Source organism: Notolepis coatsorum (genome assembly GCF_963971535.1).
Source record: "Notolepis coatsorum genome assembly, chromosome: 13".
NCBI lineage: Eukaryota > Metazoa > Chordata > Actinopteri > Aulopiformes > Paralepididae > Notolepis > Notolepis coatsorum.
Genome location: NC_140177.1, coordinates 46,474,986 through 46,490,809, shown reverse-complemented (window position 1 = coordinate 46,490,809; position 15,824 = coordinate 46,474,986). Strand labels below are relative to the sequence as shown.

General features: G+C 43.7%; 1 protein-coding gene across 4 annotated transcripts in view; it reads left to right on the top strand.

Annotated features, from left to right (window-relative positions):
- Positions 1-15,824, top strand: part of mib1 (MIB E3 ubiquitin protein ligase 1) — a 185,627-nt gene that overhangs the window by 63,672 nt on the left and 106,131 nt on the right. For all 4 annotated transcript variants that reach the window (XM_084326843.1, XM_084326842.1, XM_084326841.1 and 1 more), the window contains exons 4-8: positions 697-801; positions 1,834-1,900; positions 4,221-4,425; positions 4,647-4,827; positions 7,073-7,217. In XM_084326843.1, coding sequence (XP_084182969.1) covers positions 697-801; positions 1,834-1,900; positions 4,221-4,425; positions 4,647-4,827; positions 7,073-7,217 — 703 coding nt within the window. The remainder of the gene's footprint in view (positions 1-696; positions 802-1,833; positions 1,901-4,220; positions 4,426-4,646; positions 4,828-7,072; positions 7,218-15,824) is intronic.

The following is a 15,824-nucleotide window of genomic DNA, read 5'->3' as shown; positions in this document are numbered from 1 at the left end:
CCAATGGCTTAACTGTTTGCCTACAACTAACTAGCTTACCTCACTGTCTGACCTTTAGGAATGTTTTGACAACAACTCAACTGTACGCTGATCTGAGGCTGTATGCTATCAACCATGTTAAAATACAATACAAAAAACAATAGTAGTAAAGGTGTAATAACAATGTTACTAGTGGGTTACAATTGTTAACTATAATAATAATTTTAAAAAGGCAACTGAATCAAAAATCGCAATGCGGTGAGAATCACGACATCCTCTGCCAACTCCCTCCTCTCCCCATAACTCTGACACCTCCCTGTAGTTATGGCCGGCAGCCTGCCTTCAGGTTACAGCATAGTGGGGGAACCGTATACAGAATTGCAGACAGTGCAGTCTATACATTACCTGCGTTAACTTACAAAGGACCTTCAGCTCTTCTGTGCTTGCACATAATGAGGGACTATGTCCAGAGACGTGTGTATCTACTATCTATCCACTAGCCTGGGACTGTAGACTGCTGCTGCTGTACCTGGCCAGTAGATGTAGCTACAGTACACAGTACACTGCTCAATAACCTGCCGAAATCCTTCTGCTGGGGAGACATTTTATTCTGACCATTAAGTTATTCCTTAGCAACCTATTTCCTGTTAAATTCCAATGAAAATCTCATCTTGATTACATTTTTTAGTTCCTTATCTTAACCCTCCTCCTCCACAGGTGACAGAGATCCAGGACTGGAGTGCAGCCAGTCCTCACAGTGCCGCCTACGTCCTGTGGGACAATGGGGCCAAGAACCTCTACAGAGTGGGCTTTGAGGGAATGGTGAGCGCACACACACACACACGCACACGCACACGCACACACACACACACACACACACACACACACACACACACACAGTCTTATAAAAGATCAGGTGTCTTTTGTGTGTGACCACAGGGACGGGGCTCTCTCCTTTGTGAGAGCCATGCAGGCAGCATGTGTGAAGGCAGCTGGAGGGGGGATCTACATGATAAAGGCAATCTGTTCTTTTCTGCTTTTGTGGAGAACAGAGTGAACATGGAGGTCAGCTTTGGGGGGGGGGGGGGTTGGGGGGAGTCCACTTGGTCTTGTTGGGGCTCCAGCTCCACACGAGCCACCAGTGAAAAGCATCTTCCTCATTGGTGGAGACAACCCCTGTCTTTTACGAATGGGGCCAATCGGGTTTCTTGGGGTGTGCAACAGATTTGTCCTTTGTTATTCTAATATGCAGCAATGGTCTTGAGGGGAAGGTAGACGGCATCTGCTTCTGGATTTAAACAAGTCCTGGTTTAAAGACCTTTAACTCTGCCTCTCTCTGGATAAAGATAATGAGCAGCAGGCCCAGAGCACAAGTACAAATGCACTGCAATTAATTGTACATAAAAAGAAAGAAAGTGAAGCAAACATCTCTTCCTGTTTTGTGTAAAGGGCATCATGAGATCAAAATGTGTCCTGTGGAGTGGATTCACGAGTGTAGACTTGTGTAATTCGTCCGTTGATACGTGTGCTACTGAAGCATGTAGGGTTCCATCAGTTGAGAGGAATGTCTGCCTTATAATCATCCCTGCCCTCTAACTCTGCCACAGTGGCTGCACATCTCTTACTCATCACAAACCACACGATACGCTTTTCTCTCAGCAATGTAATGTTTCTTTCAATGTCCTTGCCCGCCCTCGGGGTAATGCTGTTGTTACCGTTCCACGCTAGGATGGTGCCTTTGCAGCCTTTCAAGTGTGTGTATTCCCTGTGACATAATTTACGATCATATTTCCTGCTCTAATGGAATCACCCTGGGTAATTATCTCGTCCTCTTTCCACTCTCCTCTCCTCCAGTCTGATCTGAAATGCGTCCAGGATGCCAAAGGAGGCTCGTTCTACCGAGACCACTGTCCTGTGCTCGGTAAGTAAGCTAGTGATCTGTGCCTACCGTCATTATTGCACCAATTCTCACCCAGCTTTCTGGTGCAGTGAATTCCAAGGGCATTAGGGAGACGTCCTCTGTAGTTGCCTCGTCAGGCCACTAGATGGCAGCGCCACACAGTCACCCAGCTGCCCCAGAGATGAGTGCAGATGCAGGTCATGCTGGCACAGCATTCCCAGAATTCCAGGAAAGGAATGTCTCTAGTGCTTTGCTGGCCAGGGATACCTGTGCTTGGCAGCAGATCCAACACTGCAGCAAAAGACCCCCCCCCCCATTAGTTTGATATCTCCACATGTAGGGGCTTCTCCTGTACTACTGCTTCACTCACACCTCTATATAAAAATACTTCTAGCCTTGTATTGAGCCCCTTAATTATCATTATGTAAGTATTGTAATAAATCAACAATAAATATATAACCTGAAAATAATCATACTTGTCCACTCTCAAAGTCACAGATTGGTTTATTAAAAGTAACATTCTTGTAATGTTGGTGCCCCATAATGTTTTCTTTGTTCTCTTCTTTACAGTGTGTTTAAAAGCAGCGTAAAAAGTGTCATTGTGATTCGTTTTGATAACGTGTTTTCATTCATGTAAAGACTCTTACAGAGAACGTCAGCAGCCTTATTGTTTTCATTACAGCAAACTCTGACCCAAAATACAAAGAGATTTCTTTTTCTCCCTTACCCAGAATGCTATCTATCAATCTCCCAATAGTTTGGGGTAATTTGCTGAGGTTTGGAGAAATCGACTGTAGAGATGTCTGCCGTCAGCCCAATACTTTGGAGCTCAATGGCATTTATTTTGTAGCAAACAAAGCGGCACAAAAGTACATTTTGAAAAACTCGACAGCAATGTACTTTCCAGAAATCATGACAATCTCACTCAAGATATTCCACAGACCTCGCTGTGAACAGTTTCACTGAGAACTACTGTATTATAGAGCAACTAAGTGGCGCAGTGGGCAAGGCGCTCGCCACTTAACGCAGGATATGCTGGGTTCGAGCCCAGCTCTCTGCGTTGCTTCCGGCTTGGCTAGTCGTTCATACTAATACAATTGGCAGTATTAGGGGGTGGGAAAGCCGGTGGGTGGGGATCGGACGTTGTGGACAGCGACTCTGTACAGGTCGGTTGGTGCGCCTGTACAGCAGAATCAGGAAGTATCGGGGGCAGCGTGAGCCTCCCACGCGCTACTCCTCGCCACTGAGAGATTGCGCTGTGTGTGCAGGTAAAAAGATGCGACGGCTGCCTCCTCGTGTACCGGAGGGGACACGTGATGCAAGGCTTCGTCCACATTGCAGCCGACCAGTGGGAGGCGTAGTCTAACAACGTTCGAGACAGGGGAGGGGAGAATTGGATAATACGAAATTGGGATGGGAGAAAAATTTAAAATGGGGAGAAGTAGATAAAAAAAAAAAAAACTACTGTATGGTGGGTGTACTTGGGCAGAAAATATTTCTCAGTGAAACTGTTCACAACGAGGTCTGTGGGATTATCATGAATAACCGTGTCGTGATTTCCTGAAATATACTGTGTACTGAGTTTTTCAAATGTATGCCATTGAGCTCCATTTAGTGATGCACCGATGTGAAAATTGTGGCCTATACCGATAACCGTTAATATTGCTGTTCTGGCCGATACCGATATTTACTGATGTCGATATCTCTGTATAGAAAGCACTTTTTTATGATAATCAAATAAAGAGCTATTTTCCAAAACGCTTATTATTAATTTTTTTTTTTTACTTTTGTAACTTATTTTCAGAAATTACTGATATTTTGAAACTATTTAAGGCCAAAACACGTAAAAAAAATAAAAGATTAAAAAAACTGCCATATCGGCCGATATTATATCGGCGGCCCATATCGTGCATCACTAGCTCCATTGTATTGGACTGATGGCCGACATGCCATCTCTAGGGCTCATATCTCCAAACCTCAGCAAATCAAATGGGAACTGTCTGGATGGATAGATAGCACTCCAGGTTAGGGGTCATTTTGGTTTGTGTTTGTTTTTTGTATTTTTTTCTGGTGAATTTTACCTTTTTTAGGATTTATGTTTTTCAAAATAAAAACAAAAACATAATAGTCAAATAATTATACAAATAAGAGGTGAGAGACCTGTTGAGGGATGGGTGTTAAAACGATTAGACAAAGACAGACGTATTACGTTTTTTTAACTTATTTATAATTCAGCTCAAATCCAAGTTGTGTTTTTTGGCAATATTGCCAGTACTTTGAATCGAAAAAATTAAAACAAAAGTATCTTCCATAACCTATGATGTCCCTTCCTGTCCCCCAGGTGAGCAGAATGGCAACAGGAACCCCGGAGGTCTCCAGATCGGGGACCTGGTCAACATCGACCTGGACCTGGAGATTGTCCAGTCCCTCCAGCACGGCCACGGAGGCTGGACCGACGGCATGTTTGAGACCCTCACCACCACCGGCACGGTATGCGGCATCGACGAGGACCATGACATCGTAGTGCAGTACCCAAGCGGGAACAGGTGAGCTGGGGGCGGCCTCTCCGCCTGGAGTCTCTTTTGGGAGAACTCCCATTCTACATGCTTTCCTCCGCATTGCATTTTGTTTTTCAAAAATATATTTACAGTACATTGAATATTGGATCTTTTCTCCCCCCCCCCATTTCATATTGTGTGAATGTTGTGACCTTGCTGGTGTGTGTGTGTCTTGAATCTGTAACAATGGCCTGTGCGTTTTCCCCCAGATGGACGTTCAACCCGGCGGTGTTGACCAAGGCCAACGTGGTGCGGAGCGGCGAGGTGGCGGCCGGGGCGGAGGGCGGCTCACAGTTCCTAGTGGGAGACCTGGTCCAGATCTGCTACGACATCGACCGCATCAAGCTGCTGCAGAGAGGTCATGGAGAGTGGGCTGAAGCCATGCTGCCTGTAAGAGACACACACACACACACTGCAGAGAGGTCACGGAGAGTGGGCTGAGGTCATGCTGCCTGTAAGAGACACACACACACACACACTGCAGAGAGGTCACGGAGAGTGGGCTGAGGCCATGCTGCCTGTAAGAGACACACACACACACACACACACACACACTGCAGAGAGGTCACGGAGAGTGGGCTGAGGCCATGCTGCCTGTAAGAGACACACACACACACACACACACACACACTGCAGAGAGGTCACGGAGAGTGGGCTGAGGCCATGCTGCCTGTAAGAGACACACACACGCACGCACACACACACACACACACTGCAGAGAGGTCACGGAGAGTGGGCTGAGGCCATGCTGCCTGTAAGAGACACACACACACGCACGCACACACACACACACACACACTGCAGAGAGGTCACGGAGAGTGGGCTGAGGCCATGCTGCCTGTAAGAGACACACACACACACGCACGCACGCACACACGCACGCGCACAGACACACGCACAGACACACGCACACACAGACACACGCACAGACACACGCACACACAGACACACGCACGTGCACAGACACACGCACAGACACACGCACACACAGACACACGCACAGACACGCACACACACACATGCTCGCACAGACGGACACACGCACGCACAGACATGCACACACAGACGCACGCACGCACAGACAGACACACGCACGCACACATGCACACACACACGCAGACATGCACAGACACACACACACACACACACACACACACACACACGCAGACACACGCAGACATGCACACACACATCCATGCCTACAACTGCCAATTTCACTGCCTGTACAATAACACTCACAGCCGCTGTGTAATTTACCCCCGTTTACCAGGCATTTTAGTCAGTGCTGTATTCCCAAGAGGCCTGTGCCTAGAAACGATTGAGCTCCTTGAGTGTCTCTAACTTGCAGTAGCTAAACATTCTTCCAAGCCAATTCCCTTCTTCTTTTTTTATTTGTTTAATTCAACCTTTGTTTAAGATTCTCTGAGAAATCATTGAGGGTGACTCTTCATTTACAATGATTACACCGTGGGGGAATGCAAACGTACAAAATCGACAAAACAAAATCAGTTAAAACAGTTACAGGCGGGTAATGAGACGGGTATTAAACTTGCGCTCCAAGTGTGTAAGTGTCCCAAGAGGTGTGAGTATTCAGTTTTAGGTCACGAGTGCTGCGCTAAAACCACCAGCAGTGTTTCCAAGATCAGTCCTCCTGGCACGAGGTACCCGAAGAACAAGCCAGTCACTGGAAGCCAGTTAAAAGTGGGCCAAGGTTCCAATGCGACATAGATGTGATATATGATGGTAATTTTCCGACTGGGGCTTCATAGATATACGGGCACCAATGATTACTGCGTCTCTCGGTCAGAGAAGACCAGCTGACCTCATCATACAGAAAGATAACGGCCGTCATGGTGGCGTTGACATGTATATATATATTTTTGTTTTTATCTCGACAAGATTGTACTCTTCCCCTATTAGGGCGTTTATTCATTGCTGCCCATGGTGCTGCGGGCGATTGTAACGCCAGTCTACTACAATATGCCACTTGTCCCTGCCAAACAAGCCCCCCTCAGCAGCTAATGAGCCTTAAAACCCAGAGGTGGGCGGCGGGCCTCTAGCTTTGATCACTAACCACGGCTGTTCTCCGCCCCGCAGCAGTCCCTGTTATTGATGGCCTCCTCCTCCAGGACGGCCAGGCTCTGGCTCCACACACTCAACTGTGCCGCTTTCTCACAAGTGCTCGTTTTGGGGAGGATATGATTCGAAAATTGGAAAGCATTTTGGTTGCGCCCCCTGGAGAGGATGCTGTTATTGGCTGTATAGATGAGGAATAGTCTGGTTAATAGAGGGTCTCTCTCTCTCTCTCTCTCTCTCTCTCTCTCTCTCTCTCTCTCTCTCTCTCTCTCTCTCTCTCTCTCTCTCTCTCTGTCTCTGTCTCTGTCTCTGTCTCTGTCTCTGTCTCTGTCCCTCTTTCTAAGTGAATACCCTCTGAATGAATAACGAGAGCAAGTTTTGGTTCACAATAAGCTGGTATTTTTTTCTCTCCTGCTAGTAGGACAATAGCTTTGTTGAACCTGCAATCTCACACACACACAATCCGCTACTTCCACCGCTCTCACTGTCAGACACAGACACATACACAGTCCATGCCCACTTACAGTATACTTAAAGAGTTTGTGGTTTGTCTCAACAGACCTTAGGCAAGGTGGGGCGGGTGCAGCAGATCTACTCTGACAGTGACTTGAAGGTGGAGGTGTGTGGCACCTCGTGGACGTACAACCCCGCCGCCGTCACCAAGGTGGCTCCCTCTGGTTCCACTGTCACCAACCAATCTGGAGGTAGGTGTCGACACATGCAACCGACTAAACTCAATACAACTTTATTGGCTTGCGGAGACACAGTGACTTTTTCCCTGCTCTTCCACACCGTGACACAAGACAGGAGTTTAAACTATTAGTGTATTATTAGGGGTATTACAGTAGTGGTGGGCCTGATCTCTGCCAACGACGAAAGGGCCTACCTGGAAGAGGTAGAGAACCTGTCACAGTGGTGTCAGGAGAACTGCCTCTCCCTGAACGTCAGCAAAACAAAAGAGATGATTGTGGACTTCAGGAGGTCGGGGGTCAAGGACTACAGCCCCCTCAGCATCGACGGGGCACCGGTTGAGAGAGTGAACAGTTTCAAGTACCTCGGAGCCCACATATCCGAGGACTTGACATGGACCACACACATTGACAGTGTTGTGAAGAAGGCACAACAACGCCTCTACTTCCTCAGGCGCCTAAGGAAGTTCCAAGTCAGTCAGAAGATCCTTAGGAACTTCTACTCATGTACAATAGAGAGCATCCTGACCGGCAACATCACCTCCTGGTTTGGGAATAGCACTGCACAAGACCGTAGCAGACTACAAAGAGTGACACATTCAGCCGAACGCACAATTGGAGGGGGGCTTCCCACCCTCCAGAACATTTACAACAAGCGGTGCAAGGGGAAGGCTAAGAGAATTATTAAGGACTCGAGCCACCCGAACAACTGCCTCTTTGAACTGCTGCGGTCAGGCAAGCGATACCGGAGTCTTAAGGCGAGCACAGAAAGACTCAGAAGAAGCTTCTATCCCCAGGCCATCAGGCTGCTAAACGAACAATAAACACTATGCAACAACCATCAAATGCACACAGCACACACACCCACACGCACACACTCACTCAAACAAACAAACACACTGCAGCACCCACTCTCCACACTTTAGATCACACAAACACACTTTACACTTTATATTTATTGATAAAGGATTTGCACTACAACTCGTACACCTACTGTGAATTGTACCTAAATTGCACCTCGTCCCATTTCTGCCTTGCACTATATAGTATTGTATATTAGTACACTGCACAGTATTGTATATTGTATGGTAACTACGTCTATTCTGCATCGAACATTGTACATATGTCTAAACTGAACACTGTGACCTCATTTTTTTACTTCTAATTTTACTATGTTATTTTATTTCATACTTATCTTGTCTTGCACAGTCTCTGGAGCGTAACAGTAAGAAGCATTTTGTATAAAAGTATTCTGTACTTCTGTATGACAAATATTAAAGAAACTTGAAACTTGAAACTATTAAAACTGAGTTTTAGAATACAGTAGTCTCTCCTGCAATTCTCTCCTGGTTTGCTACTTGGGCCCATATTTACAAAGCTTCACAGAGTAGGTTGTGCTGATCTTGGGTCAGTAATCAGGAACATTTATAGTATCCGATCGCAGACATCTTGGTCACAAGAGGTGATTGTAATCAAATAGCAGGTGATTATCGTTAAATTACAACCATGACCAATTGGCTGTGGCATTGCACCATAATGTATGCCGTACATTATGATGCAATGCCACAGCTCATTGGTCTGGCCACAGCTCAGTGGTTCCCAAACTTTAGCCGTGTTTGTACCGAAACTGCATGGAATTTCAATTGCCAGGGACTGCATTTAACGGAACACTGTTCTCTGCGTTTGCACTGCAGTGTAAAGAGCCACGTAGATTAGGCAAAGTCCGCTGACGTGTGGAAAAGGTCTCTAGGCATTCCAGTGTCTCACTGGAACACGGAAGGACAATCTTCTCTGATCAGATCTTTGTGATCACGGTTAAATGAACAGACCAATATCCCTGCATACTTTTGCCATATATTGGTCCTTGCTTTGAACAGTAACATGCAACAGGCCGCACTGGCAACTCACAGATGACATGATTCTTATTTCCAAACGAGGCGCGCCTGAATTGCCTAGTAATAGCAATCTCCAAATACCTGAGCTGAAAACATTTCACCTGCTTGCTGCTTATTATGAACTAAGAGATTTGTTAGTTCCTAATTTTAGACCCTAATCCTGCAGTGCAAACACACCTGAGTTCCTGAAATGGTCCCTCATTCAAGGGGAGAGTTCTTTCAGCCAGGCCCCTCTTGGGTAATTACCGTACTTTTCGGACTATAAGCCGCGGCTTTTCCCCCATTTTTCGACCCTGCGGCTTATATAACGGTGCGGCTTATATGTGACTCGACGTGACCAAACTCGAAAGTGTAAACATCTAAATATTGCTTTTTTGACTGCATTGAAATGTTATTTATCTGTTCCCTTATTTGCTAAACTTAATACAACTTGTAAATGAGTTAATGCTTGTTATTTGTCTGACAGTATTGTGTCCCAATGCTACTTACATATGGTAATTAAACATTAAAACACCTGCAGCTTATAGTCCAGTGCGGCTTATATATGTACACATCATTCAATTTAGCTGCTGCGGCTTATAGTCGGGTGCGGCTTATAGTGCGAAAAGTACGGTAGAAACATTTAGCCCCCCCCCCCCCACATATATTTTGTATTTTTTACAGAGCTTTGAAAATGGCCCAAAATAGTCAGGAAAACGTTTAAAGTCTGAGGGCGCACTAGATGAGAATTGGGTGCATTTTAGGTCCGATTCACCCCTCCTGACAATCACAGGGACATTGAAAACATTTTTGAAAGCTTTCCGGGGAGAGACAGGGCAGTCCTACACATAGTTTGTGACGGTGAACACGATAGCGGTGCTTTTCAAAATGCCACCACGGGAAGTGCCATTTTCGGCACCGAAAGGCCAAAAAAGCCATCCGCATTCGGCTGTTAATGTCAAGCCCTGCCTTGCTTGCAAGATAATAGGTTCAGAGAGTCAGTGCTCAGTTTTGGAAAAATCGTCTAATGAGTGCCTTCTGATGAATAAAAGACAACAATTCTGTTTCAAGGATTTGGAATATTTCTTAGTGCGTGCCAGGCTTTAAAACACCACACCATCTATTTTATATTATTTTTCCTTCTGGTAATTTTTCATTCAACATAAACTTTAGGTTTCTCTTGGTGTTCTGATAGGCATTTATTTATATCTCATAGTTAGATAACCACACTGACCTCAGTAGACGTGAAGTCGTCCTCGTCCATAATGTTACCTGGAATGCTTGTTATGGTTGCATCAGTGTTCCATTTAGTACCTGACAGTGTCAAAAACGTTTTGTTTTCAGATTTGATTCTCTCCCTGGTTGGATAGCTAATGTAGCTAGCTGGCTATAACTGATTTTGTCTGACGACAACCTAGCAACAGTGTTTGTTTACAGCTGTTGTGTGCAACACATTGTATTTAAATCAGAATACATTTCGTTCCGCTCAGAATTTTTTGTTCCACTGATAGTCTCCCATAGCCAGACCTCTCCACACTGTGTTAGCGCTGTGCCAGCATTCCACGAGACTATTCGAACAACCATAGAACTATATAAGGGAGCGTCTTTTTTCTCCCTCCATCCCATCTCCCTGGATCCATGACGGTATACCTTCATATTCAAGATGCCCCCCAGCCCTAAGTACTCTCACTTTGAGAGGCTTTGTGAATATTGACCCTGGGGTAGAAAATTGGAAAAGCTCATAAACGCCTGTATTCAAAGTAGTGGTCAATATGGGTTTTTCAACGGCCGATGCCGATATTTAGAGAGCAGGGACTGCTGGTGGTTTATATGGTTTTATTTTAATTTTTTTTTTTTTAACTTTTTATGTATTTATTTAATGAATCTTTATGATTTTAATACATTTTAATGAAATGGTGAAATACATTGGGTTATGCTGTAGATTTCTGAACGTGACTAGTATTTAACCTCTTAAGCCCTAGCCATATTTTCAGAAAATTCACCTAAAAGTACATACCCAAGTAAATGGAAGATTGCTCCACTTCTACAAGGTCCATTTGCATGTTCTTGGTATCTAAGGACATCTATGGACCTCAGGGAATGTTTTGTCTGTTACTATGCTTACTATGAGTAAATTGTAATGAACCAAAGGAGAATATCAATTGTATATATTTCCCCCCCCCCCATCTTTGACGGTGAATAACACCATGCTAACATTGACAAGAAGTGAGAAATTGCCACTGAGCTCATTCAGAACCTTCTTGAGATCAAGTGTACTAAACATCGAATAAATTAACAAAGGGCAGATGATTTACAGAGTTTTTTTTGTAGATACAGTACTGAATTTTGCCATCCGGACACATACAATATGAATATAGAATATCAGGCCTATAAATTACCTTATTATGGCCAAGTCATACATCTATGGATCGGGCCAAATCTCTTCTTTCCAATGGCAGAGTGAATTTAGTACCACCAGGCGCCTGTTACAGGGCAGAAAAGAGTACAATTACCATTACTGCCATTTTTGACTGGATTGCAATGCAGTTTTTCTTCCTAGACGTTCACAGAAAGGTAAAGAAACAATATACGTTGTATTTTATGGCAATAACGTTCAGGTTTGAACGTTAGATATAATATGAGATATAATCACCAAAATCAGGTCAGAAAAATGTAGTGAAAAATGGTTCGACTTTGGTTGTTAGCGGCTGGTGTGAGCTGAGTAGTATAGTTTTATGAAATGTTGATGTCCATCGAAAGCCCTGGGGGTCTCCTCTTTCTTAGGACTACAACGATTTCATGAGTGCTTCTTCTCACGTCTAAAAGCTAGATCCACAAAGAATGGATTGCACGGTGCTAGTTGCACCCTACTTACAATTCATTATAAATTGAAAATGGGCGACTCTGGTGTAAACAAGACGAAAGTCTTTCTCTGCTCTGCATCCCCTTAACACTTTGAGTGCCACCGGTGCGTGCCACCACCCACTTCAATGACAGAGCTCTCATATTTGCGAACGCATAAACTATATCTTAAATTATGGCTGTGTCTAATATGGCCGTCGCTTATCAATGACTTGTTTGCAGTCAACATTGTCGAAAAGGATTGTTTTTTTTAATCGGTTCATTTCCGTTTTATACCATTTTGAAAAATGCTAGTTTTTTGAAAGTTTCAGAACATTTCAGAAGATTGTGATAATCACCCTTTACTGGAATACACTGGAATACACAAAACACCTTGTCATTTTTCGGCCTATTTATGAATCGTTTTCAAATAAACGCTAGATTATCGATAGTATATGTGTACTTATGCACGCTATAGAAGCGGGCTGAAAAATCGATTATCTTATTTCCTGATCGCACACACACACAGACACACACATACACACATTTGGCACACGCTGATATATAGGTGAAAATAGCTCTGATTATCCCAAGACTGGTCAAATAGATTCCTTACCTCAGATCAGATGTTCTCCAAAATGATTATTCCAATTCCTGATCGCCATTCCAAATATCAATCGCGTTTATTGATCCAACGCTGGGTACTGGAAACACACATTCTCCGCTGTTCTGGTGGTGGGCGATGACTTCGATCGTCTCCGGTTACATGCCTGACAAGTAAAATGTGGAAGCAGGACTTTTTTTTCTCCATGCGTTTCATTCAATCCAATCCAAAGGGGTGCAGTACCATCCGGAGAGACGATAGGGGGCGGTATTTTCCCTGTTCGAGTTCAGACAGATCCCCACTGGTAACGTGAGGCTAGATTGATGAAAAATGTATGGAAATTGATAATAAAAAAAATAAAGATTAAAACCGATCTCTCTCGTCGGCTGGCACTCAACGGTTGGCATGAACTAATGAGAAATCTCGTCGCTGGCACTCAAAGTGTTAGCAATTGTGTGTATTGAGCCTTACTGTATTCTACCCATTCTACAATCTGTTAATAAAAGTTTCAATCAATTTGATGCCAACAACGTCATAATTCGTTATTGCCCGCCATGCGTTGAACGCCAACAACGTGATAATTCGTTGTTGGGATCAATATTTCTTTTTTTCGCCATGGCATTCATAATTCATCCAGCCTCCCTGCGGGACTGCAGCTGCACCCTGTCTGATATTGCAACGCCTCAATACCGCCGCCTGGTGGATGATCGGGCGAGTTACACTCCACGCCAAACCGGAAGTGGCGCTGGTGCATCGAGGAAATCCCTCCGGCAGTAATATCTTGTTACGTGGGTCCAGACAAACACTCGAGTGCATCGGATCGCTTTCGAAACGCAATAATCTATATGATTTCGGCGTTTATTGCGTCATACAAACAGGAAATGGATGTAGCAGATCGACGTAGGGCTGGGCGATATGGCCAAAAACGTTATCGCGATAAAATTATTTTCATATAACTCGATATCGATAATTATCGTCGATATAATGTCTGTCAAGTTTAATTAACTTCTTATGCCCGGCGCCGATGGACGGGCTATTAATAGACTTGTTTTGCTGCTGCGAATGTCTCGAGAGTCGAGTTGATGTCGTCATCAGTCCGCGCACGTTAGCAGTTAGCCAGAGCAAGCGGAGTATCTCATGACAATGTACTAAATATGACCCTAAAATACTCTGTTCCGCCCCAATACATTGCAACGACGTCCACCGTATACCCCACACTACTATAACAGTTACCCTCAGAATTCAAAACACACACCAACTCGGCAGGTAAACTGTAAAATAGCGCTGTGCAAGCTAATTATCCTAGCCAGCCTTGTTTCCAAGCGGTGTATTCCATGACAATGTACTAAATATGACCATAAAATACTCTATTCCGCCCCAATACATTGCAACGACGTCCACCGTATACCCCACACTACTATAACAGTTACCCTCAGAATTCAAAACACACACCAACTCGGCAGGTAAACTGTAAAATAGCGTCGTGCAAGCTAATTATCCTAGCCAGCCTCGTTTCCAAGCGGTGTATTCCATGACAATGTACTAAATATGACCATAAAATACTCTGTTCCGCCCCAATACATTGCAACAACGTCCACCGTATACCCCATACTACTATAACAGTTACCCTCAGAATTCAAAACACACACCAACTCGGCAGGTAAACTATAAAATAGCGCCGTGCAAGCTAATTATCCTAGCCAGCCTTGTTTACTACTTGAGTCATACCTCTCTATGTCTCCTTCCGCTGTCGGCCATCTCCTTCACCGATTGGTTGTTAGTGCGTGTGCTCATATCCAAGCTTGGAAAATCGATATATCGAAACTTTGCGACCACGGAAATAATTTATCGCGATAGTTATCGTTATCGTTTTATCGCCCAGCCCTAGATCGACGTCAAATAATTGGAATATCTTTCCTCCAGTCTCATCGGCGAACGGTAAGAGGAATATAACGTTATTTTCAGCCTGATTGTTTATTCATTTCACGGCAATCCATCTGAACAATGTATCAACCCATACTAAATAAAGCCGTTACTGACGGCTTTATAAACGACCCCCCCTTTCCTTCACGCATGAAGCATAATGTATACCGATCATATACATTTGAATTTTTTAATATAGCGTGTATACGAAAGAAACGCCAATCGATAATCTATCACAGGGGTCGGCAACCCTAGGCACGCGTGCCTGCATAGGCACGCGGGGGCATTTGCATAGGCACAGGGGGCAGCAGTAAAAAAATAAAATAAATTTTTATTTTTTTTTGCTCTGAAATATTATAGTGAAATATTTTGCACTGTTGTCGCATTTATCTTGTTGAAATCCTCCCACAGGTTCTTTTTACTACCACATATTTAATTGAGACCCTTTATTTGTTTATTATTTCAATTTAGCTGGAAATACATTGCTACATCATTCAGTAACATTTGCAGAGCCTTATAAGAAAAACATTATTACGGTCACCATTGTGACCAGTGGGATTAATCAACAATTTTTATTATTTATTTTTCTATTTCATTGAACATTGCACATGTTAAAAGCCATTTTTTTTTACTCAAAATGTGAGTATTACCAAGTCAACTTGTGTTCTTAAAACAATGACAATAAACATAGTTTTATTAGGTTGAAATAATGTGGTTGTGTACTTATTTTTCTGTTAACTTATTATGGATTGAAAACTGAAAACCTTAATGCACAGTAACTGAACTCAATATTTTTAAGTTCTGGTAACTTATTATTATTTTTTTTACAGTGTAGTCTTCCGATCAATCAAAACTTATTTACACGATATACCTCACATTCACCCTCCATTCACATCCTGGTGTTCTCCATTAGGCCTGTAGGTGGAGCTATGACAGCACACGTACAGTACACACACCGATGGTGTGTGATGTGTCCAAAAATGAATGGGCAAATGTGAGTGAAATGGTCGCACTGTATGCAGCTGTTTGTCTGCATTGCACCCCCCCCCCCCAACTCAGATTTAGGGTTGATACAACCATCATAATAATAGTTAATAATAACAATAACAATAATGATGTAATAATGTAAAAATTATCATTAAAAATACCTGATTATGAGAAAGAAATATTACGATGCATGGAATATTGTTGAGGCACACTAGTTACAACTATATTTCAAACAGGCACTCCATGTCAAAAAGGTTGCTGACCCCTGATCTATCATATGCTTCAGGGCCTATAACTCACGTTTTTGTTGAATTACAGCAGAAAACCTTAAAAACATACTTATATTCTCGACGGTATTAACACAACAATGTATGAATGAAAAAAATAAATATA